Source organism: Passer domesticus, chromosome 10 (assembly GCF_036417665.1).
Source record: "Passer domesticus isolate bPasDom1 chromosome 10, bPasDom1.hap1, whole genome shotgun sequence".
Taxonomy (NCBI): domain Eukaryota; kingdom Metazoa; phylum Chordata; class Aves; order Passeriformes; family Passeridae; genus Passer; species Passer domesticus.
The window spans coordinates 25,489,577-25,515,055 of NC_087483.1; the positions used below are offsets into that span (position 1 = coordinate 25,489,577).

The 25,479-nt window shown below is 36.4% G+C and overlaps 1 protein-coding gene across 5 annotated transcripts; it reads left to right on the plus strand.

Moving 5' to 3' along the window:
* Nucleotides 1–3,813: 3,813 nt before the first annotated feature.
* SLC38A11 (solute carrier family 38 member 11) lies at nt 3,814–25,079 on the plus strand. Of its 5 annotated transcripts, XM_064434654.1 has the most exons (13): nt 4,116–4,203; nt 5,665–5,802; nt 6,203–6,320; nt 6,757–6,831; nt 7,432–7,566; nt 9,337–9,402; nt 11,019–11,125; nt 11,287–11,366; nt 18,988–19,058; nt 19,886–20,047; nt 21,729–21,841; nt 22,481–22,612; nt 24,508–25,079. In XM_064434654.1, exons 2-13 carry the CDS (start codon nt 5,776–5,778, stop codon nt 24,751–24,753), a joined length of 1,332 nt encoding a protein of 443 aa, XP_064290724.1. In that variant the 5' UTR covers nt 4,116–4,203; nt 5,665–5,775; the 3' UTR covers nt 24,754–25,079. The 5 variants fall into 5 exon arrangements, with proteins under 5 accessions (XP_064290723.1, XP_064290725.1, XP_064290726.1 ...); XM_064434653.1 differs by lacking the exons at nt 4,116–4,203; nt 5,665–5,802 and adding an exon at nt 3,814–3,950; XM_064434656.1 differs by lacking the exon at nt 5,665–5,802 and having other exon boundaries at nt 4,084–4,203.
* The last annotated feature ends 400 nt before the right edge of the window (nt 25,080–25,479 follow it).

The window sequence follows — 25,479 nt, forward strand, 5'->3', positions numbered from 1 at the left end:
ACCTAGTTGGTTTCATGTGAGACTTAAATAAACAGTATATTATTTGTCACAACCAAGTAAGGCATAGCCAGTTGCAGTTTAAGGTTTTGTTTTCCCTCCACATGCTTCCTTTGACCATAACAGTGCAGGACAGGAGGCAGAAAATGTTATCACCTAAGACTGAAGCCTCAGGATCTACAATGAGAACCATCAACAAAAGGTTACCAACACTGCCTACACAAGACTTAGCAATGATAAACTTAAAGACTCTGTTTCTCTAAAACAGATTATGGTACCTTCAACTTGCAGGAGAGGAAAAACCGTACTGATGACTTCCAGCTTTTGTCCACTAACTTCACAAATGCTACAGGTTCTTATGAAGACCAGCTTAGAAGTTTTAGGATATAAACATTTTCCTCAAACCATAATTGAGTAGCTTCTGTAAAGCTCTACACACCCTTACAGGAGACCAGGTGCTTGGTATTTATTAAGATCAGCTAAGCAACACAGGCAGACTGCCCAGATGTCATATTAGGGGGTTGCACCCCCCTGTAGTCCTGATTGTCCTTGCAGGGGGCACAATATATAGCTGGATAGTTTCCACGCATTGCTCACATGCATCACCAAACATTTCTCAACAAAATCTTTTTAATAAATGGTCCATAATCTTTCTGGCAGACTGTTATGTATCTCACAACTAAATTAATTTGCTGTTGAAAACATTAGTCCTTTTTTTCATGTTTTCCTCAAAGACAAAGAAACTCTTAAAAAGTAAAAGGTTACTGACCTTTTTACAAAGGACTAAAAATCTGACATTAAAGAGTCCTGTGATTATAACAATCATTCTTTACAGAGAATACTCATTTTTTCTGTTTTGTTCCTCATTTAGAGATAAAAGGAAATGTAGTCTTCTTTATATGTCAATTTGCATCACATGACTTATTTTTCTAGGCCTACTTTGTGTCTAATCTTATATCTTTAATCTTAAATGGTTTCAGATGATTCAGACATTCTTGGAGTACACAAAGAGCTTATAGTATTGACTCTTCTTTGGGTTTTTTAAATGCCTTGCTTGCTTTAATGTATTTAATGCTTGTGAAAGATGACAATGGTTTCACTGGCATTTAGAAATCTAGTTCTCAAGCACTGGAAAAACAGAAGTTGCAACAGTGTAGGCTTCTCCACAAAGCTCTGCCAACACCGTTCAGTGCCATCTCATCCTATTATTTATAACAGTGTGTACACCTTGCCCAGTGGGGATGGCAGGCATGTTTGTATGCAGTTTCCTGGATCATTCTTGGAGCTCTTTCAGGCAGCCATATTCAGGTTACATGTGCCATTTCCAATACCACTAGTACCAGTGACGTGAAGCAAGAACTTAGCATTACCTTCCCCAGCCACAAGTTAATTTATGATTTAAAAATGATCATCCCAAATCATTATTACTTATATTTTCCAGTCACTCTATTGATAATTCAATTTAAGGCATATTCTTTCTCTAGTCCTCCTTGTGGAAAGTGTTTCCCAAGATACTCTCCAGTAAACAAAAACCACCCCTGTTTACTCTGTCTGTTCTGGTTTTGTTGTGATTACTCTTCCCACCCAGCCTTACATTTATGTGGATCTTCAGGATCCTCTTGCAGAATTTCTGCTCATAAGTACTAAAGGTACTAATAAAGATTCCTTTTTGGTGTTTGTTGCTCTAACTAGTTTTGGCCTCCTTAGTATGTTTCTGCATTTCACGAAAATTTATGGTTCTTTCTGTTTCATTTTGTGCCTATCTTTTTTGAAGGTGCCATCTATTTGTTTTGCTTTTTTTTATAATTGTCTCCTGTGGTTTAATTGTGTCGGCATCCTTCAGAGCTTGATCCTGCACCACAATTGTACAAACTGTCCTACAGCAAACTCCCAAAGAAGTTAATGTAAACAGTGGATTATGGATTTGCAGTGCACCCTGCGATTTTATTCACAATGTACTGCCAGTCTTAAGGCTAAGACTAAAACCATGATTAAGCATTCTAGACAATAACCACATTCCAAAGCACAACAGGAAGCACAGAGCAATCCAAGAAATCAAAAACTAATAATATAGGAAAAGCATCTCTGCACAATCTTTTGGGAACTGTCTATTCCTTTCCCTAATTCACTGTTACTATACTGAATTAAACGAGAGGTTTATAAACACTACTCGGAATCATGCCAGTGTTACCAATAGAAGTACAATTTTAAGTGGGTGCCACATTCAGGCACCAGCCCCCTTATGTACTAAGAGCTGCATAGTGGGAGCTTGACTTAATTTGTCAAAAAAAAGCCTGAAGGATGTATCTGATTAATTATAAGGTTATACAGGAGAAAGTATTTGTATATAACATAAATTATTTTCTAAGGTAACTAATACATATTCCAAACAACAATTAAAACAAAATCACATTATTCAGGGCACTGTTGTAGAGCATGTGGGTGTTAGATACAGAGGCCTTGTGAGGAAATTGCTACAGTACTAAACATAGAGTCTGGTAGAAGGCTATCTTGAAAACCTATATATGGTTTATTACACTCTGCTTTAAAACAGCTTAATTCTCCGGTTTCACACAGAATTCTTTGTACAGTCCATGAAAGAAAATAACATTGCTACAAATCACAGGAATTGCATCTTAGGCCTCTCAAAGTTTCTTTGCTGAGTCATGTCATCTGACTAGTCACACAAGAATACATGTCAGCTTGTAGCTTGTCATGGACATGATTAGAGATTTTTTGAAGGAGCTGAAGCTAATGTGCTTAAGCTATTGAACAAAAATGTCATATATGCTCTTTATGTGCACTTTGTTCTTCATATTAAATCATATGCATCATAGATCTTTAAGGACAAAATTACTGATGCACAGCACATATGCTCCTTTAACAACCACAGTTTACCCTAGCAAAGTATTGTCAAATATAGCAATTCTTAAGACTATAGAAAGGAAATTAGCATGCTCTATTTTCTCTGCTATTTAGTTGTCATTTCTCAGGCATTTTTTCCCCCTAGTGATTTAATCTTGTTGAAAATTTTGGGTCCACATTCTGATGATGTCCTCCAGTAAGTTCAGTAGTTTCATAAAGTTAGGTACATTTTTTTACTCTTGTAGGCGCTACATTTTTTGCTCGGCAATACTTCACAAAATTAATTACTGCCTCCAATTTTTTATCAATGCCTACTACTTGCTTTGGTAGTTTGGGTTTTGGTTTAAGATGTATGTTTCTTTGTGTGGCTTATTCCACATTTCCAAAGCATATTTCTGCTGGACGCTGCTTGGTCTCAGCTCGATATCTAGTGATTAAACTATCAGCACTGTCATTTTGCATATTTTAATTAGTTTGGCCTCTTCCCATACTTTGACTAGAACCTCAGTATGTTCTTTATCTGGTTGATCACTCCTTACAGCAGACTACCCTCCCTGAGGAGAATAGCGAGGCCTTGCCAACAACACCGATATCGAAAAGCAACCACAAATTAGCAGCTGTGACATCGGACCTGGTTTTTGTTACACATCCAACCGAGAAAGCTTTCCTGGTGCTTACTCGAGGGGGAGACAAGGATTAGGTGAACTCAAAGTCTTTGAAGTTGAAGGCAAGGAAGCGCTTACTTTCTGGAATGTTTCCAGTGAAGGGGCCGCCCGGAGGAGGGGCCGCCGTGTCACAGCCCCCGCCCGCCCGTGCGAGCCCTGGGCGCTCCTCCCGCACCTGACCGAGGTCCAGCCGGTCCCTGCAGCCGCGGGTCGGGTCGGGTTGGCCGGACAGGCTCCTCACACCCGCCCTTCCCACACGGCGGAGGCGCCGCGGGACCGCTCCGGCCCGCCTGAGGGGAGCCCGTGCCGGGCGCGCGGGCCGGGCGGCACCGGCGCCCCCCAGCGCAGCGGGCGCCCGCCCCGGGCCCGCCGGCCATGGAGCCGCCGCCGGCCGCGGAGCCGCCGCCGGCCGCCGCTCGCCAGGTACCGGGCGGACACTGGGGGCAGGCGAGCTGTGGGACTGTGCGCGGTTCAGCGAGCCTGCCGGCACCTGCCGGACTTCTCTCTGCGGCTCGTGGGGCGGGGGTGGGTGTGAGGGGCACCGCGGCCGGTTGCGGCGGCTCAGGACGACCGGCCGCTGGAACGTCCCCGCTCCGCGGTCGAGCGGGCGGCAGCGATGGCCTTTTCATCTCTGTTCAGTTGTCCCCGAATTCGTAGGAGGAAGAAAGAGACCTAAGTACCACGCAGGGGGAGAAATGCGTTCTCGGGACCTCACCTTGTGAGGCAGGGGAAGGGCGGCTGCTCGGCATGGCTGAAATTCGGTGTGGCGTGAGCGCCCCATCATCTCTCGCCGTGCCCCATCATCTCCCGCCCTGCCCGCTGCTGTCGCTGCCATAGCGGGTGGCTTGGCTGGCCCCCGGCTCGCAGGGGCCCCAGGAGAGGACCCTGCGAGAGGCAGACGCCTGGCGTTCATGTGTCCCGCGTTGTAGAGCTCTCTGGCCCGGCTCCCAGCTGGCATCCCTCCCTGTCTGCGGGCCAGGGACACTCTCGGGAGCGCTGCTCTTCACACAGGAGCCGTTTCACCTGTGTCACAACTTTTTGTTGCCCTTTCTTTTTGCCTATCGAAATATGTCCCTTCCAGCTGGGGAAAGGGACCAGCTCTTAGCAACGCACATTGTGTTAATTTCTTGTAAAAAGAAATTGAAGAGAGGGCTGTGCAATTTCAGTGCAATTTCACCTGTACTGTGCTGTTAGCAGAGAGCATTAGAATTTCAGGAGAGAATGACAGTGATGTCTCTGTTGCTGAAATCAGTGGTGAAATAAAAATGTAGCACGGGTCTAGATAGAAACAGCTGTGGGAGAATGTTACTTATGAAACTATGTGATATAAAAAAGATAGGAAATAGTGGTTAGTTTCTCTGTGATGACACAAAAGACTTGGGGACACCCAAGTGAAAATACTGAATGGTAGATTCAGAACTGATTAAATTGCCTGTCTCTTTCTAGGATGCATAATTAAAACCTGGCATTCACTGACACATGACATTGTATGCACAGTTTCTAAAAAGGGAAAAAATCAAGCAGCTGTCCATTTAGAAGTGTGGTGCACCAAGAACACAACCACTTTGGGAAGTCCAAAATACACAAACTGAGGAAAGCTGGGAGAGGAAAGTTGTTTGCTAACTAGCTGTCTTCTATGGTCTTTTGCTTTCCCTAGGCACCTTTCATGGTCATCACTCAGAAATGGGATGCCATGCTGTGCTGGCCTTTGATCTGAGACAGTATTATGTTAGTGCTGCTTAAGGATTAAAGGTTCCACTTAAATGTGTAGCCCTACTAGAGGCAGGCAGTTTTATGCTTGTCAGTTTATGTGTCTATCTACAGATGACTTAAATTTTTCAGTAATTCAATTTTTTTTCCCAGGAATATTAGAGACAAGCATTTGAGTTGGTACTACCTGCTGTATATGTTAAATAGGCTTCTGCATCCATGAAATAGTGGTGTTACCTTCATACTTAGTACACAGAGCACAAAAATATGGTCTTTCTGATGAATAATTCTAAAATGTTCTCTGGCAGCACAGTGGTGATTTAAGGAGAGGATTACTGTATGTTTATTTAAAAGTTCTTTTATGAAGCATTCATTTTTGAAGCTACTGGCTACATATTGTGCTCTGAACTTTGGTTCTTTCCCACAGAAACTTTCTGGGACCAGCTGATTTTATAGTGTTATTAACTATTCATAATTAACTAAACCATTGAACGGCACAAAAATATTTAAAATACTGGATAAAACCTTGGATTAGACTATGTTAAGATGTTGGCATGCTTTACTAGTAAGTCTTGAAATTCATTTCATTACCCTGATTCAGGACCTTTTTTTACTGACCAATTGTATTAGCCAAAATATTTTCAAAAGTACTTGATTCACATTTTTGCCTTTGAAATATGACTAAGAATGTCTTTGTTTAGCAGCCTACCTCTGAGTTTATATATATTTCTCTCCTTCCACTTAATATTTTTCAGAGAATTACAGAAGATTATGGGTCAGACTTATACAGGAATTAGCTGCTTAATACCCCTTTGATTTCACACTGAAAAAAATGGGATTTACTTATCAAAATACCTCCACAAATCTATGACAATTTTTTAAAAATCTTTAATAGGCTGTGTGAAAAATACTTGTTCTCACCTATTTTTCTCATGTATAATGTTTTTCTTGTCTTCCTGAAATAGGTAGAAACAGATGACCAAATAGCCCTCCTTAGTAAGCCCAGGAATAAAGGAGGAAACAGTGATCTGGCATCAGCTGGGTTTAACATTATTAATTCAATCATAGGATCAGGCATTATAGGTAAATCTGCTTTTCTTCTCTATCCTGTATTCAGCCTTGTTTATTCATGCATGACTATCTAGCTCGGACAATAACACTGACTCCTTACTTTCTGCTGCTGTTTTTAAAGATTTTTCTCTGTATTTATTTGCTTACTTTGCAAAAATGCAGGGGTGTCAGTTGAGACCACACCTTAGTGATAAATATCTCAGAGTCTCTTGGCCATAATGGTCAGAGAGGTTGGGCAGATGGTGACTGAACTTCATACTTAAGCAACACTTTCTCCACTGAAAATTACATTTTGGAGGTTATTAAGCATGCTGGTCCAATTTGGGAGATTACTAGCATTTTTTAAAATCTGAGTTTTTCTTTATTTTGATTCTCACAAATAAATATTCGGAAAAAATATTTATTTATTTATTTTAATATTTATTATGTCTCCTTTTCTGCTTTGCAGGATTGCCATATTCAATGAAGGAAGCTGGTTTTCCTCTAGGAATACTGCTTTTGTTTGTGGTTGCCTTAATCACAGGTACTCTAAAGGCAGTTTCTGTTTTAAAGATAAAATTAGTAATGCAATATTTTTAGCTTATCTTATGCTTAATGATACCTTAAACAAGTATATCTATGACAATAAAAATTACTAATATTTCCTTACCTCACTAATCCCTTCAGTATATTGCTAAAAGTAGAGAATTACACTGTACAACATATGAAGCTGTTTTTTGACTGCATTTATTTTCATGAAGCCTTAGTTTCCTAGTCAAGGTTACATTTGAAAGAATGTTCTTATTTGTGCCCTCATAATCTTTTGATTTGAGTCCACTGTTAAGACTGGACTAATTAAGAGGCTGAATCCTGAGAGGGTTGTTTATGACTTTTAAAAATAGACCATGGAATGAAAACCTTTGATTGTACTATGATTTTAAGTATTTTTCTTCTGATATGAGCCTATAGCTCCTGGATTTAGTGGATTGAGATTTTGTGAGATTTCTCATCCCTGCTCTTCCTAGTACCATTGCTTTTCTTCTTACAGCCTTTTATTTTTGGTTAGAGGAGTGAAAGAAGGTGAAAAGTAATCAACCACAGGTTGGCTCATATAGTCTTTAACAGTAATTTTATGTTTTAACAGATTATTCCATTATACTACTGATCAAAGGAGGAAATCTGTCCAGTACCAAAACCTATCAAGAGCTGGTCAAAAAAACGTATGGTCTTGTAGGTTATGTAATCCTTTCAATTCTCCAGTTTTTATATCCATTTATTGGTAAGATCACATAAAATATAAATGTTTAAGTTTTATAAGTAACAAACTTTTTCACATTACTTCATCATTTCACTGATTGAAGATTAAGAACTATATAAAGAATGTAGAGTATGTGCTTCTTTGCTTTTTAAAAAAAAATTCAATTTATTTTGTGGGTTCTGAAGAATGACTTCAGTGAATTGAAGGATCAGAATAATAGAATTGAACTGAAATGTAATAGCAGAGAAATTCATGATCACACACATGAAAATTAATGACCAAAGTAGCTAGAAAAATAGCAAAGGAGATTCTGTTCTAGATTGTGTAGCAGAGAACAAAGTTGATGTGTCTGAAAGAAAAGATGAATTTAGGAGTATACTGAATTAGTATATTTTCAGAGATGCAATTTTACTAAAATTGGAGAAGCCACAGTTTAGGTCTTGCTAGATTATTATGTGCTGTTATTGCTCTTCAAAAGCATTATTTCAGCCTCATACCCAACAAAGTATTAGGAAACTCAGCAGTTGAGACCCCTTGGAAGACAAAATAGTAAATGAACAGAAAGGTATAATCTGGGCAGGAATTTATTAGACCAGAAGTTTGAAATAAAGTTCTGTTCTGAATTTGTCCCCTGCTGTAGCAACATAATTAAGTCAAATCTTAAATAGTCTTGTTATTTTCACACATCGAGCTGCAGGATGTGATGACTTGAGATATCAAGAGTCTGGACTTGGTGATCACAGAATCACAGATGAAAATTCCAATTTTGGGTCTGGCTACAGATACCTGAGATTTTTAAGGGTGGCAAGTTGCTGTTACTGCAGGCAACAGTGTTACAGATTTAAATTACACTCCTTTGTAAACCAAGTACTCCATTGATAATACAGAAAAAGAATTGTAAAGGTCTCAGTCCTTACCACAGAGCTATGGTTATGCTCTTGTGTGTGTTTGAATTAATTTATATAAGTAGAGTTGATGACTTACAATTTCACAACACAGAATATTTATATATAGTTAAGGTCAATACCTAAATATATGGTGTCTAAATGCTAAAGACCATGAGAGTGTATAAATATATTTTGTTTGTGTATACACACGTGCACAAATTTACACACTCATAGTGTAGAGTTAGATAAGAATGAAATAAGAGTGTTAAGGCCACAGCACTGATTAGTGAGAGGGGGGAGGAATCAAAGTCCATGTCTCATCTCTTAATCTATTTTCTCCTTCTTTTTTCTGGTTTAGAGAGTTTGCTAGCTTTTTGCATGGGCTAGAAAGTCCGTTGCATTTAATTGCAGAACCGATTATTAGACTAACACAGGAAATTTTCAAACTAAAATTCAAAATTTTCAAACTAAATAGAAACAAGCATTTGAAAGTAAACTGATAAAGAATTGCTATTTGAAACAAACAGTTGTAGAAAGCCTTTTTTTATCCTCTTGTGAAGTAAGGTTATATGGCCATTCAGCACAATGGTCTTGCTTATCAGGCTGCATTAATACTTAGGTTGTACCTCTTTAAAAAAAAAAAAAACACAAACCCCAAACCAAAACAATAACAACAACAAAAAAAAAAAAAAAAAACAAAACCACAAAAAAAACCACAAACAAAAAAGGAAGTGTTAAATAATGATTTTTTTAAACCTGAAACTTTCAAGTTGTTGCTGCTAGCCATAATTTGTATTAGAGGAATAGTGGCATGTAATCCTGAAGTCTACAAAATGTGTGTATTCAGTGTTAATCAAATATTTTGGATATGACTTGTACTAACAAAAAACTTATTTTCTTTAAGCTATGATCAGTTACAACATAATAACAGGAGACACTTTAACTAAAGTTTTTCAGAGAATTCCTGGAGGTAAGATGCATTTAAAAATTTTAAGAGTGGGGGATTATGGATTGAAGTGTAGCATAAGTATTTTGGAATTACCTGTAATATAGCTTCTAAATTACTATTAAGTTTAGTTCAAATTAGGAATGTGAAGCATATGTCTATGAGTGGGGTTTTTTGAGTTTTTTTTTTCTTTAATAAGCCTTTCCCAAATAAAAACTGTGAATCCTAGTCCTTGGCTATCAGTGGACTCAGTGTCAGTGAAGAGACCAGATGCTTCAGTGAAATACTAACCAAATAGAAGTGAGTCTTCCACAGCTGTGTATTTACAAGATTATTGGGGTTTATAAATTTATTTTTTAGATACTTTCTATAGTAATAATAATGATTTAAATAGTGAAACTGTATTTCATCTAGTGAATAACTCTGGATAAGTTGCAAATAATATAATGAATGTAATGCCTTTTAACTCATGCCCCCTTGTTTCCCTTCCTGTGCTCTAAGTTTTCACAGCAGCATCAGTGGAGCGATTTGTGTACGTGTTTGATATCTACTTTAGCACAAAAGCAACTAAGCTAAAGCATTCTTCACTAGGAAATTAAACTGAGAGAAAACATATTTGTAATGAAGTGGAAATGTGAATTTGTATGAACTGTTTCATTTCCACAGGAAAGCTACAATTTTCAGCATGTGAAACTTGAAAGGTGTGGATGTAGTTTTAATTATCACACTGTGTTGTTCTGTGAATACCTGATCAAATTGATAGTGACAGTGAATATGTAATGCTTTGTATGTAATATGACTTCTGTAATAGGGGGAATCCCCAGCATGGCAAATCTTATTACCTATCCAGTAGAATACCTGTCTCGAAAGAGGTGGGAAAACTTTATAATCTCCCAAAGAAAAGAGGGAGCAGAACACTGAGTTTTCCATGGCAATTGCCAGTCACTTTCCAGCCATAATTTTTCATCAAGTGTTCATTCAAGCCAATGATTTATGGTAGCCTCACTGAAACTTAGAGATGTTTTATTTTAAGTTGTCATTGGCTTGAAAAAACCCACCAGTTATGCAAACAAGTCCCACTGATTGCATGGAATATTATAACAGCATTGTTGCCTTCACATGGTAATCTACTTTGCAAGTGGAAGCTGGCTGATGGCAGGAAAGGAGGTGCCCAACAGAAACCTCAAAATTGACATCTTTTAGGCCATTTCTTAGAGAACAATGCTATCCTAAACAGCACAGTAATTGATGTCAACCCAGAGTATCAAAAAATTCTCAAGACTAAAAGGCAGAAAGAAGTAGTAGAATTTTTTACTTGCAGTCTCCCAGCATTGACCGAGACACAATGAAAGACGTTAATACCAATCTATATGTAGGAATCTAGACTTTGCAGTTTTGATTTAATGTATCCCATATGTTATGCATTTGGTTTGAATTTGCTGAATTCTTGTGTTGATGCCCATGCTGTGCATGGCTTTCTCAGTGTTAGTTAACGCCTAGCTTTCAGTATTACTTAGCCTGAGTAAAGGGAATAAAAGCTTGATCACCAACAGTTTGTTACTTCTAACCTTTCAAATGTAGCTAATCTTTTCCTCAAGTTAGTCTCTTAAAGAAATAAATTATTTTCTTTTTTGCTTTAGTTGGGGTGGATAACGTGCTTACCGACCGTCACTTCATAATTCTTCTTACCACCATCATCTTTACCTTACCTATATCTTTATATCGAGACATAGCAAAATTGGGAAAGGTAAATCATAACAGCAGTTGATTTTTGGTTTATTGTTCTGTATGCCATTGAAAATAAGTGCCAGTCATAACTTCGTGTAAATAATTAACAAATACATTATGCTGCTCAAAGGACCAACTTTCAGCAGCTTACTGACTGAAGTCATGTTTTTACCTTTGCAGGTGTCTCTTCTTTCTCTGATTCTAACTATTGTCATCCTGGTGGTTGTGATGGTGAGAACAGTAACCTTCAGTCCACAAGTGTGAGTATTCCTACACTTGCCACAAAGTGAACCTCGGTTCATATATAATCTGTTATTTTGCTGTTGCATTTACCTGCGTAGTTGTGGAACATGCCTGCTTTAGAACAGACAGATAATCAAAAAATCTCTATCAGCAATAATACAAAATAAACAGCTAAATATACTTCATCCTTTTAAATCTTTTTTTTTCTAGTGGGTATAAGCAAATTTAAAATCTCAAAACCCCTAGAGATAAATGGGGAATTGTGGATGACTAATAGCAGGTGGGTCCTGGATTGGCATGTGAGATTGTCGGTCATTTGAGATTTTTTTTTTTTTTATTTTTTTCCATTATTGTCAGACTGCCTACATTACAATCATTAAAATAACTACTATCTTAGGAATATTTCTTTTTCTGATAAGATAAATATAACAATTTCATAATAAAAATAAAATAGAAATACTATAATTTTTTTAAAAACAACACAATAGTAAAATCTTTATTTTGTCATTTAAGAAAACTATATGATACAAAAAACTCCTACTCATGCATACTCTGAAAGTAGTATTTAACATTGGACATTGGAGTGTTCTAGACAATTTAATTCACATAAATATGTGTTGTGACAATATATTTATGATTATATTGCAAGAAAGTGCTACAAATCTATTATTTTTCCTTAAAGTCTTACAAGGGCTGTCTTTTTTTCTCATCCTTTAAATATATAGATATATTAATAAAGATGAAAAATTCTATTTCCGAACATGCTTTTTTATTTATTGGAACAGATTTATATGCTACTCTTATGTTTCCCTCAGATTCTTCCACCGGGATTGTTTCATCAGTGTTAGGCACAATGGTTCAGTTGTATTACTGCTGTGATACATGGGTTAATTGCAGGGTATTCAGGTTTAATGGTAGGAAGATGCCTGGAATAGCAGTTTCTTAAGTTGTACCAGATGATGTTGTCTATCATCCACAAAATCTCTCTCTCAGAACAGTGTGGAACTTCCCTCCCCACCATATTTCTGGAGCAGCATGTTTTTCACACTGTGTGTCAAAGGGGTATTTAAAAGGTTAATCTCAAAACTCCCTGTTAAAAAAGGAAGAAGCTATATATAATAGTTACGGATAACCTTGTTACTATGGTAACATTTCTTCTCCACAGTTGTGATGCACTGAAAAATATGGAATGCACGATTTTATTTTTTCTTACAATACATGCTATTTGGTTTTGAGTGATCCTTGAAGTTTTACTTCTTAATTCTAGAAGTAAGAGTTCCAAAAGAGATTTTAAAAAATCATTATTACGAAAACACAGTCCTTGTATCTGTCATATAGGGAAAGAATTTGTACAGTCCTGGATAAAGGCTCAATGGGTACAAGAATATTCAGTCCCTACAATTGTTATATGGCAGAACTGATTATGTGCCTGCCATTGATGACAGGTGATTGCCAAGAACAAACTAGACAGTTCCATGGTTTCACATTCCAATCCTTAACTGGCCTTTTCTTATGAATTCTTTCTGAATGTGTGTGACTCCATTTCATATTGATTACTTCTTGGCCTAACAACAGTGGGTATGGACAGCAATTTATACTTTTTCAAGTGTTTGAAAAACACCTCTAAAAAAGCTGTAATTTGACCCCCTTTGGGGATCCTTTTTATAGACTAAATAAGCACAGTTCCTTAAGGATTTATATTTTTGTCATTTCCTGTGCTTCTAATCATGCTCAGTGGCTGCCTTAAGTCTTCTGCAAATAAAAGTGGAATCATGATGCCCCACTTGCCTGGGATATTCCCTCTGAGGAGCAGTGAAGATGATTATCTTAAATGCAGAGTGTTGTAAGGTCCCTTTCAACTGTGTCCCTTGGGGATTGCCATGCCTCTGTTTATGTAACCTAGTTTGATGTTAGCCTTTTTGGAAAATAGCATGATATCATGGATGTGCCTTGAGTTTGCAGTCTAGTGGAACTACCAAGCACGAGATACTCTGCAGAACTGTTTGCTGGTGATTTTTCCTTTGATACTCTTCTCATGAAGTTGGGGATTTTTTTTTGTTTGTCTGTTCTCTCTGCCTTGTTCTTTTGAAGCCTTTTTATCCTCTGCATAACTAGAATTTGTCATTATAGAATTGAATGCTGCTTTATCAGATGACCAACATTCCATTTACCAACATATTATGATTTTTTTCATCCCTTTCTCTAGCATGGTTGTGTTAATTGCACATTTCATGTTTTCCATTAAGGACACTTTTTGCTTTTTGTTCCATCATTCAAATCATTGCTGAATACATTCAAAAGTACTGGACTCAGGTCAGGTTCCACTAGAAACCCATTTGGATATCTTCCTGCTTTGATAATTACTTTCTGAGTAATAACCAGTTTTCATTTACTTTACATTTTTCAAGGTGAATACTTCTTCCCTTTGAGAGGTACAAGTTCATTATGTGGAAATGATAAAACATTTTTTACTTAACTGCAATCCATGCTCTAGTTGAAAATTAAATCTTATTTGGACAACAAAGCGATAAATGATATTTTCTGCAATAATCTGAAACTTCCTGCAATGTGTTAGACCATCAGAGAAACAACAAGATTATTACCATTTTAAACATGAATTACAAGGTTTTGAATGTTGCTTCTTTTTTTTTTTGTTTGTTTTTATTAGCTTTGGGTGTGGGGCTGGTTGTCCAAGGACATTTTAGGAATGTTATTATCACATTCTGATGAGAAAAACAAAATGTATTTAAGATGCAGGATTGCTTGGTTTAATTTATTTCCTCTTATGTCAAATATAAAACTGAGTTACTTCTTTTTTTCAGTTTTGGTTTTGATAACTACCATCCATATAATTATTGTTAACTGAATTACATAATAAAGCTGCAGATAGAATACAGTGTTCTGGATTATTAAGAGTTCATTCTCAGTATTTTAAGATGCCAGATAAAAATACATTTTGACCTGATCTCTATGGCCATCTGCTTATGGCTGGGTATTTATGTACTGTGATCAGAAAAAATAGGTAAGAGTTAATTCAAACTGTAAAGTGCTGCATGTTAATACTGCATGAAATAACTTCATGCTTCTGGCCTGAAACTAACGTTCCCTGCTGTAAAAGGAAATATTTTATGTAGCTTATAAAGAGGGATCATTTTAATTTTATTTGGTGTTCTTTAGCAAGAATGTTATGATGTCAGTGTCTCCATAATACATAATGTCTATGAAAAACTTCAAGAGCAGCTGCTACACATAAAGAGGATGTGAGAATTACTCAACTGGCAGCTGATTCCAGGGATAAAACACCAAGGGCTCAGGAAAAAACTTGAAAGTAAAAAGCTGATTCTTTCCTTCATATTAAAAAATCCAGTAGTAAATAAAGGTAAACTTTAATGTGTGATGGAATTAAAAAACCCCAACTAAGCTACTTTATATTTACAGAACTGTTAAGTAATTAAGGAAGAAAGAAGAGTAGATGTAGCTGTATCTAAGTTGGGCTGACATAATAGCTTTGCCTTGTCTGTGTTCTTTCACTAGATGACATTGATTAATATGAAATCCAAGGCTAATGTGAGCTGTACTCATTTTCTTTCCATTATATTGATTAAAGTTGTATTCAGCATCTCTGAACTTTTCAGTGTCTTTAAAGTTCAAAAAGACCTAGAAAGTTATTTTACCTTAGAATAGAATTAAATTGAAATGTTACAATTAATTTCCTTAATGTTTGAATAATTGAATTAAACCTGAATCACAGAATCACATTCACAGAATGAATTTCTGAGATGATTCTGGATTATATTGTTAACTGCTGGTTTGCACCTAAACTTGGCAGTTTGACACTGATCTTCAATCCAAAACAATGGAAGTCTTTTGCTCATTCCAACATGTAGCTCCCTTGTCAAAAATATGACTGTTCCTATCTAGAAATCACCTTTCTTTTTTCAAGTCAGTGTTTCATAGCCACAAGCTGGTTGAGATCAGGGATGTTTCTTTCTCTTGCCTTCATTACGGATGTTTTGCTTCTCATGCACTGTTCTACTGCAACATTTCTATGTAAATGACAGGAAAGATTTTTGTGTAGCATTGATCTTAAAATGGGTTTATTGTGCTGCAAGTGTTTTGCAAGAGGTAAAAGAGATGCCATATTAGACTGCCAAACAAATTTGCCCAACTCTTGCTCATGATCTGGATGCTTACCCTGTTAGGATATCTTATCCTTTGTCTGGTTCATTTGTTCTCAGTTTCCCCCTTCATATGTAGATAAACATGAATATTTTCAAAATTTTTTTTAGAATTCATTAATATCTTTATTATGGTGTATTTTCACTTACATACATTGAAGACTCAGTAGTCTTATTTTCTTTCCCTCTAAGTCTTCTTCATTGCTAGGCCTCACTACCTTCAGTCTGTCTTGCTTTTGTCTTAGTTTCAGCTGAGACTTTTTCCCTGTATGGAAACTCCCTTAGACTGTCTTTTTACTCAGTGTTTTGCTATTTTTGTTCCAAGACCTACATGTAAATTACATCTCAGGTTTTACTTTGTGTTTCAGCTTCTGTTATATATGATAGACAGTACAGCTGTCAGCAAGTGCATTTAGTTCAAAAATGTATTTCTTCTCTTACCTTTCATTATTTCACTAATACTTCAGTGTGAAAAAAGCTTCCTGTTCATGCAGGCATAGCCTTTGTTTTATACACTGAGTGAGAAGCAGAGAGCTGGCCGATTTTGTCATTCACAGATTTTCACAGCTAATGCTGTTCTTGTATAAGAAGCAGTTAAAATCTTCCCCTAATAACTCCTAACAAGAATGTAGGTCAGACCAAAGGTCCCCTCAAAAAAAAAAAAAAAATCATTGCGATCAGCAGGATTGAAAAACCACAACAAGTTATTCTGTATTCTTATGATATTCTTTGAGTGTGTGCATGCATCTGCCTACAGAGATGCAGATATATTAAATCAATTTGTGTATGTTTACTTTGACAGATTATGTTTCCATTAGCTGCCCTTTGGCTTGTGAATGATTTTATGTGACTGTTCTTTATATGGCTCTTCTACAACTAACACCTACTGTTTTCTGACATAGTTTTCTCTTTCTGAGGAGTCTTTCTATGAAGTCTTATTTTATATAGACGCTTTCATGTCACCTGCACCCTTTCCCAGGAGCTTTTCATAAGTCTATATGTTCTGCAGACTGAACTTGGGAGTAATTTCTTATTGATGTGATCACAGCTCTAGAACTGTTGACTCTCAGTTCCAAACACTCAGAAATGAAATTTCTGACTGTGTGCTTTCATTACATGAAGTCCCTCTACTCCCACAATATGAAAATGCTTTCCAAAGCACATGCAGCAGTACATGAGTTACTGAAGAAAATAGCACATCTGTACCAGCACAGATTGTTGGACATTATAAGCTGCTGGTAGTGTTCAAATCAGGGATCTGAAATTCTTCCTCTATTCTGTGACTAGAATGGAAGGAATTTATCTTCTTAGGCTGTTAAATAAGCAGGATTTTGTTCTTTTGGGTTTTTCCCCCAATAATACTTCTAATCTGATTTGTCATTTATTGGTAAAGCAGAGCAATATCTTGGTCTTTTGCATATTGCTAGTGCATAAGCTAACACTGTGCAAGGGAAAAAACAGCTCCTGTGATTTTTTTAAAATTAATTGGCCACTTTATTAAAAATGTTTCAAGTGAAATTCATATGCTTTCTGAATTCCCTTTTTAAATCTGTATTTGTAGGAGCTCATAATATAGCTATAACATTGCACAGGAAACATTTCTGTTTTCACAGAAATTAAATGTGTTTCAGGCAAAAGCATTCTTTATTTTTTTGCATTTAAAATATTTCGTTTATAAGGTATTAGATAATCTAACTTTATTATTACTAGGAAAGAGTCAAAGAAAACTTCTGCTGTCAAATGAAAATATAAAACAAATTTTCATTTTGTATGTTAATTATCAAAGCTGACCTCTAGTGGTTACAGAATGGAATAAATGGAGTGTTAGCTTCCACTACACCCTTTATTTTGAAATATTATTGCAATGTTTCCAGTCAGATGTGAATGTTTTCCCTAAAAATACTACATTCAAAATTATTAATATTAATTTTCCAGACACATCTCTATGTGTAGTGATTTGAAATTAGTGGTGCTATAATACTAAGGGAGCTTACAGAAGGAACAACAGCAGCTATTTCTCAAGACAAATAGCAGATAGCTCTGTTTCATCCGTAGTATTTCACATCAACTTTTCTGAGTCTGAGAATATTTTAGGAGGGCCATATTCAGCTGCCAGAGGCTTGAAGCAGTATGTTACAGCAGTTCAAGACAATATACTGTACATGAGGACAAAAAAAGGGAACTTGATTTTATGTTCAGGTTCTGTTAACTTCAAAGTTAAACTTCATAACCACAGCTTAAGAGCTGAAAAGCTGCTCTAAGTCTGAACTGAATGTGCATTAGGTACTTTAAATCTGGATTTTTTTAATATGATAAAGGATTGACTATTTGAACTCAAGAAATAGTAAGATATGAGTTCTGAAAGAGGAAACTTTTTTTTACTTTTTGTATTATTTTATTTTAATCTGTTTATTTTTAGGGGCTGGAGGTGTAATTTAAACATTTGAAAGCAATGAAACCTGGCATAGCATATGCCACTGCAACTGTCAAAATCAGCAAGAGGGAGAGATCACCAAAGAGGGGGAGGGATAAAGCTGCCGTTGTTACCTTCACAGAACTGGCCTGAGTGCCATACTGCTTCCTAGGGCAGTAGGAAAAGAACATCTTAAGGTCTCAGGTGGCAGCAGCTTTCCCTCTAAATAAAAACTGAGCAATCAAGGTTACCAGTAGCCAACTTTTTAATAGCAAGCTCCTCTGGATTGTTTTTAATTGTCTGTGCTTTAATATTACAAATTCAATATTTAACTGGATTGTGAATTTCATTTGATATTTTTAGCAAATTGTATTTCTGGAAAAGAAAATATGTCCTTCCCTGTTTTTTCATTTTGGCCCTTTATTCCATGATGAATTTCATGCAGTAAATGGTTTTTAACAAAGTTTGCTGATGGTCCTTCTCTAAGCATTGCAATTACTACAGGTCCAAATCTGTGAGCATATCTTAGAGGAGGAGGTGTGAGTATTACATTCTTGCCTGACTATAAAAGTCTCCACATACTCTCTTACAATTTCTTGTATGTTTTGGGAAGTAGTGGAATCTCTTTACTATGAGGAGCAGTTGGAAGAGGTGTAAAGAAAGGCAAACTCCCTCACTTGATTTGTAGTCTAGTAAAATGGTATCTCTAGACTGCATGGATTACATGTTTAAATTCAGAGGTAGAAATTGCCTCTAAATAGTCAGAGGACATTTTCAGTTGAGATAACCTTAGTCATAATCAGTAACAGCTTTTACCTTCCATCTTGCTGTTTTGTGGTATATGCTGACATGAAGAGTTTACTTACGAAACTGAAACAGGCTGACATTTTTGACTGTAAACACTGGTTACAGAAATACTTGAATCAAAACAAGGGAGATGAGAAAGATATCTCCCTGGTTTCAGTTTGTTAATAAACACTGGGGCTATGTCAGAGAGTAATAACTGATATTTGAAAAGAGGGTAACCTATTTAAATGTCTGTTTTAGACCCAAATCAGAAAATGCATGGATATTTGCAAAACCAAATGCAGTACAAGCCATTGGGGTGATGTCATTTGGTAAGTGTTTTTTGCTGTTTGGGTTTTTTTTTTCAATATAAAGATCAACTGTAAGAAACTATTTAATATTTTGAAACTAGAATGTTTTTTAATATTCATGTTAAACTGATGCTGAAAAAAAAAAAGAAACTGTTTGAATGATCCATATGAATGTCATTGTTATTGTGTAAGACATTAACCTCATCCATTGTCCATTTGGCCCTGGAGGTTTGCCACTGTAGCAGAGACGGTGTGCACATGAGTGCAGCTCACCTGTGCAGGTCATCCTAAAGCCCCTGCATCAGTGGGTTTGTCAAACTGATAAACTGAGGGGGCTGGGATCATTCTGCATTCCCTTGGGTAGCCTCTAACAGAAAAGGCCTCATTCTGATATCTGTTCCTGCCTGCAGGATCTGGTATATTATTTCTTGTTAGCAATGTGATAATCTGAGGCCTCCCAATGATTGCTGCTGCCTAAAATGGATGCCATATGAAGTCTGAAAGTAGCAAATGGCTCTGTAGATTTAAAAAAAAAGAAAACAACTTCTCAAATCTGCTGCTGGGTTCTTAAGTAAAAGAAGAGCAGGAGGAGGAAATAGCTGTGGAATGGAGATGTGGATGGTGGGAAATTGCATAGCATTTTAGGATAATGTAATCAGAATCATCTGAGGATGAATATAAACCTTCATCAAATCAACTAAGCAAGCAAAGGTTCAAGCCATTTATCTTTGCCACTCATTGCAAGATTAATGTTTGTATTTAATAAAGAGTGGATTCAAACTGTGCTGTGTCTCTATGCATTTATGCATGAATTCATACATTTGCTTTAACTGTCATGTGTGTTTCAGCATTCATCTGCCATCATAACAGCTTTTTAATATATGGGTCTCTGGAAGAACCCACATTAAAGAATTGGTCTCAAGTCACACATATGTCTGTGGCCCTTGCTCTTATCATCAGTGTAGTGTTTGCTGCCAGTGGATATATGACTTTTACAGGATACACAGAAGGTAAACTGCTTGATCCCTCAATTTTGGTGCTTGCTATAATCCTTACATTTCTGCCTTCCTGTCTGATTTTTCTCTGTAAACATCTTGGTGACTGTAAAAATGCAAATATCATAGTATATTTGGGCAGAAATAGGACATTTGTCATAGTTACCCAACAACCAAAATGTGATCCAAAAATGTCATGCTAATAGCTGTCAGATTCCTAAGCATAAACCTTGCCAGTGGAAGTCCCATTTGAATACTTCTATCATTAAAACACTTTGAGGACTACACAGCTATGATTTTTCCACATGGTCTAGCAGCAGAGAGCAGTTAAGAACAAAAATTTCCTACAGAGTATCTGGTATATATCTGTGTATATTTTCTTACATTTTTTCTTGTCTGTACTAATACAGCATCGTAGAGTTAGAGATGTTGCCTATCTTTGCAACAGCTATTCTGGTGTTACTAATTCTACTGTCCCCTCTGTGGGTATATGAATACACATAAATATATATAATCAATGTTGCATCATACTGTTTAACATCATTTTGTTGAAGTGAAAAATATATATTCATAAGAACAAGGTATAAATTGGTTTCAGTGCATTACTTTCTTCAGGGAAAATACACATTTCATAAGCAAGCTTCTTTTCTGTTAGTAGTGACATTCCAGATTGTAGGAGGAGGCTTCCAAGCTTTTCCCTTTTCTGATGAGCAGCAGCATTTAGTTGAGAACAGAGAAATTGTAGGATGGGGACTCCTGGTTTGTCTATCTTATTTTTTCCTGCCTCCAGTGCTTACTCCAGCAGAGTAAGTCACTGTCCTAGATGTACTGTAGCTAGACCGAATGCAGGCTGGCTGAGAACTTCAGGTACAGAAACTTCTGCCTGCAGCTCCTCCTCAGCTCGACTCTTGTGTTAGCAGGTTCCATCTCACTTTCTGTCTCCCCTGCCAAAATCTTTTGGCTGTTTAAAGTACACTTTATTGCTTCTTCAGTGCCGCTGTGTTTCCTAAAGTAGTAAATCATGAGACAGTATGGTAACCACATAAAAGAGAACTGATAGATCTTGCACTGTCTCTTGTGCTTCAGAGATGATGACTACAGATTCTTTGTGGTACACACTGAGATGATTTGAATTTTATAGTGATGCTTTTGGTTTTAGATATAAGATGATTTGCTAGGTAATAATCCATATGTTTATAATGGGCTTTTGAGGTCAGAATACTTGAAATTATTTTCTACAGCTTATTAGCTGTGAGTAGATACTGTCAGGGAAATGCAGTTCTCCACAGGTAACTCTCACCTCTTTTTTATGTAATTGTTGTTCCAGGAGTTTTTAGAAAATTTATCTTCTACACATAAGCTTTCTTTCTGAATCTGTCACAAATTTATTTAATCAAACACTGGCATCTCATACAAAATCTGTGTTATGGAGAAGACAACAGATGACAAACTCTGATATGTATATTTAAAAATATTTTTTGAAGATAAATGTCACTTGAGGTAAGATGCGCAGCTTAACCAGCAGGATAAGCTGAAAGTTATTCCCGGACATAACTTGTGACTGTAACTAGTTTCTAGTTACATGCCAGAAGAAGGGATCAGAAAACCTCAAATACTCCACTAACCTGCACTTCAAGTTGCAAATACAGGTAAATTATGTGAAGTTCAAGCTAATTGGTGTTTTGCTATGCCTCAGGAGATATATTTGAAAACTACTGCAGAGATGACAACCTTGCTACATTTGGAAGGTTTTGTTATGGAGTTACTGTAATTCTGACCTTCCCCCTTGAATGTTTTGTGACCAGAGAGGTAAGAATTTATTACATTTTCCCTTTAACACTGTTGTTATATATTAATAGTATTGTCACATATTGTAGCTGAAGTCTATGGTTGATCTGTGATAAATAGCAGCATATTTTATCCTGCTACATGCAATGAGAAGGGGAGACTAGTTGTACTGTTTAGACACTGGCCATATAATGTTGTTTCACATTTATTAATATATTAATAATTAATAATATCAGGACTGCTTAAAATTTCAAGTTTGGCATAAATGACACTGTTGTTAGTGTTGAGAATAGCAAAAAATACATACTTTTCAATCTTAATAGCTTTTCTTTTTAGAATTATCTCCATCTAGGAAATTCATCAATTCAGTGAATAATTGTAAGTGGATTTATTCTGTGATGGGCAAATGGGAAAAGAGTAAATTCTGAAATCCTACAGGTATAGCTACATCAATTTGGCAAGTGTTCTGCAATTTTAGTAATGATTGTTATGGGTAATTTTTGGAAGCATATGAAGATGTTTTCTTGAAGCAAGGCAAGTAAAATTCAGCCAGTGTATTCTCACCCATTCCTTCAGTTTCCTAAGGTTAGAAGGTTTGGAGTAAGTTGTTTGATAACATAAGGAGAAAAATGAAGGTTTAAAATTGTGGTTCTGTTTCAGGTGATTGCCAATGTGTTTTTCCATGGGAACCTCTCAACTGTTTTCCATGTTGTTGTGACAGTAGTTATCATTGCTGTGGCGACTGGTGTATCATTGGTGTATGATTGCCTTGGAATAGTTTTAGAGCTGAATGTAAGTGAACCTGTTTACTCTTTTATTTAATAAATCACTTTTTAATGAATAAGAAATTTTTAAAATCCACAGCTCTACTGAAGATCGTAGGAAATTTGACATAGTCAGTAGTAGTGTTAGAAGAAGGAATTACTGCTTCAAAAACAGATAACTAAAGGTGAAAGGAAGATCAAGAAGTAAAATTCATATGGTTGGGGAGGGTTTTAGAACAGTTTTGTAGATAAGGCAAGTGGCTATGACCTACCAAATGTGTTAAGCCACAGCAGAAATCACTGAAATACTCATCCCAACTGTATAGTGGTACTGAATTTAGCATTTCTTTCTGATTAAGTTGGCAAATTACTTAACACTGGGGCAGATTCTAGTGACTGCCTTGTGCCACGGGTAAAAAACAGAGGGAGGTAGAAAGAAAGAAACGGTAGTAGCTAGACCACAGAGATGGTCACTGGAAATACACAATCAAAAGCAAGCAAAAAAACAAGCATTCCATCAGTGCAGTGGTCTATTTCCTAAGCAGTTAGTCAGTAGTCAAGCTGATAGTTTTATTCAGTTACAAATAGAAGTTGATAGCCAGGCATTTGCCTGGGTTGCTCCTATCTTGTGGGGTTTTTTGCTTTTCCTTTTTAAGAGAGAATGATGATACAGCTGTAGGTATTTATTGGATGTAATAATTGTTCTCAGAAAGATTGTTCAGTCCTGATATCTAGCAGTAGGAAAAATGAACACACAGAGTATTTGCATGTGAAAGAAAGGTGATCTGTCTTTGAGCTGGCTTTCTGTCCAGCAGAAGAGCTGGTTTTTGGCTCTTCATCACGGATGGCATTTGATACTATTTCTCTGAGTCTGCTTACTCTCCCTGTTTAGAACAAAACACAAGCCATTGTGTTTGCCTGGTGGTAATTCCCCAGGAAAACTATTGAGTCCTATGGGAATCAAAGGGTCACAGAGTTTGCTTTGTTATTCTTTTTCTGGGATGCTGGTTTGTGTTACTTCACAGACCTAAAGCTTAATTTTCATGGAGGAGATACTTTGTGCTTGTACCTATTTTTGATGTCTATACTGATCACTGTTAACAGGTTCTACCATACAAACATTGGAATTTTTGTACAAACAATGATGTAAAATTATTACTTAGGCTGGATTATTATCTGGCCATAATTAAATTGAAACATAGTGTTTGTTAACTATGTAACTAAATATACATTTAAAATTTCTACATAAAATTGCTTCCTTTTGGCATTTAACTCATATGCTAATCTGCAGAGGCTTTACTATAAAAAGAATTTTTGAAAGTGCTTTTTGTTTGTCCCTTGCTAAGAGAGCATGTAAATAGGAGCTGAATTTTTAGTGAGAGGAAAGGTTCTACTCTATGAGAAGGAGCTTTGCTTTCATAGGGAAGTCAACCTAAATCAGGTTATAAATGTCAAAACTGATCAGAATTCTTTGAACTGCTACATGAATATTTTTCAAAAAATTTTATTCCTTTTAAAGGCAGTGTTATATCTAAACTCCTCCATGGAATTATCTTAAATATTTTAATTCAGTTCAAGTATCGAAGAACTATGTTTGGACTTTATCTCTTAAGCTGAGAAACTTTGGGTAATAAGATTAAATGCTTCTTGCAATATTAAAATAGTATTATGTATCAGCAAAGCAAAAGCATTTAAATAAATCTTAATTATTGGAAATAGTTTAACAGATATTTTTGCATATTTTGGGACCTTTAGTTTGGAAAAAAAGGTTTTCCATATAGCAACACAGGAAAAGGCTTTTATCCTCTATTTTTACTGCTGTATCAATCTAATCACAACTGTTTAAAAATTTAGGTTTTTGTTCTTCACATTTAAATAAACATGCTTATGAGGTTTTTTTCTATTGCTCTTTCCCACACACAGGGAGTTTTGAGTGCTACCCCCCTTGTTTTTATCATCCCAGCAGCGTGTTATCTAAGGCTGTCCAAGGAGCGGTGGAACCATTCAGATAACATCATATCCTGCCTGATTCTTGTTCTTGGTGTGCTAGTGATGGCAGTTGGGTTTGTCATGACTGTCTTGCATCCCCAGGAATGTAGCCATGGGAAAGAAATGTTCTACTGTTCCCCTAGTAATGTTTCTTTACACAACAGCACACTTCCACCCTAGGTAGCACACGAACCTCCAGACTAGACTGGGCACATCTCACTGTGAGCCATACATGCCAGTTTAAAGAAGGGTGGAGCAAAGATTTTTTGTGTTTTGAGATACACTAACAATTTTAAACTGTATCACTGTATTTACATACTTGATTTTATGCTGCCATCCTTTTTCAGGTAAGACTTCAGTTTTAACTGTTGAAACACAAAATCTCAGAGGTGCCTTTCGGTAGACATTACTTGAATAACTTGCAAGCCTACCAAAAAGGTTGCATTTTTTAACTTTAGTCTGAAATACTGTTTAAAAGTGATAAATTAAATGTTTTGGAATATAAACCTTTCCATGTTTCAGTGATTTAACTTAGTTTTTATTAATTTTATAATCTTTCATGTGTATTTATTAGCACACTATAATATGGGGGCTTTTTGAAGTCCTGAGAAAGTGTATTTCTGGATCTCTGTGTACTACAACTCAGCTATTAAATCAAAAGACCCTTATTAATTCTGTCTTTGATTCTGCAGTAACTGTCCTTTAGAGCTGAAAGCTTCCCTTTTACTGGATCTTGAGTCAAAGGAAATTTTGTATTCTGACTGAACTGTAACTGATACAATTTAGTTGTAACTGTTACAATATGTGGTCTTGTAATTGAAAGTTATTGCACAAAAAATCCACAAGAGTGGATTTAAAAAGACTGAACTAGGCAGTCTTTGTAAAAATTTCAAGATTGACGAAGAA

Excerpts from the sequence above, each read along its gene's own strand:
- SLC38A11 (XM_064434653.1), top strand. The coding sequence starts at position 3,903 with ATGGAGCCGCCGCCGGCCGCGGAGCCGCCGCCGGCCGCCGCTCGCCAG. Across the intron at positions 7,567-9,336 it reads GTTTTTATATCCATTTATTG|CTATGATCAGTTACAACATA; the intron begins GTAAGATCACAT and ends ATTTTCTTTAAG. Across the intron at positions 11,367-18,987 it reads GTAACCTTCAGTCCACAAGT|ACCCAAATCAGAAAATGCAT; the intron begins GTGAGTATTCCT and ends TGTCTGTTTTAG.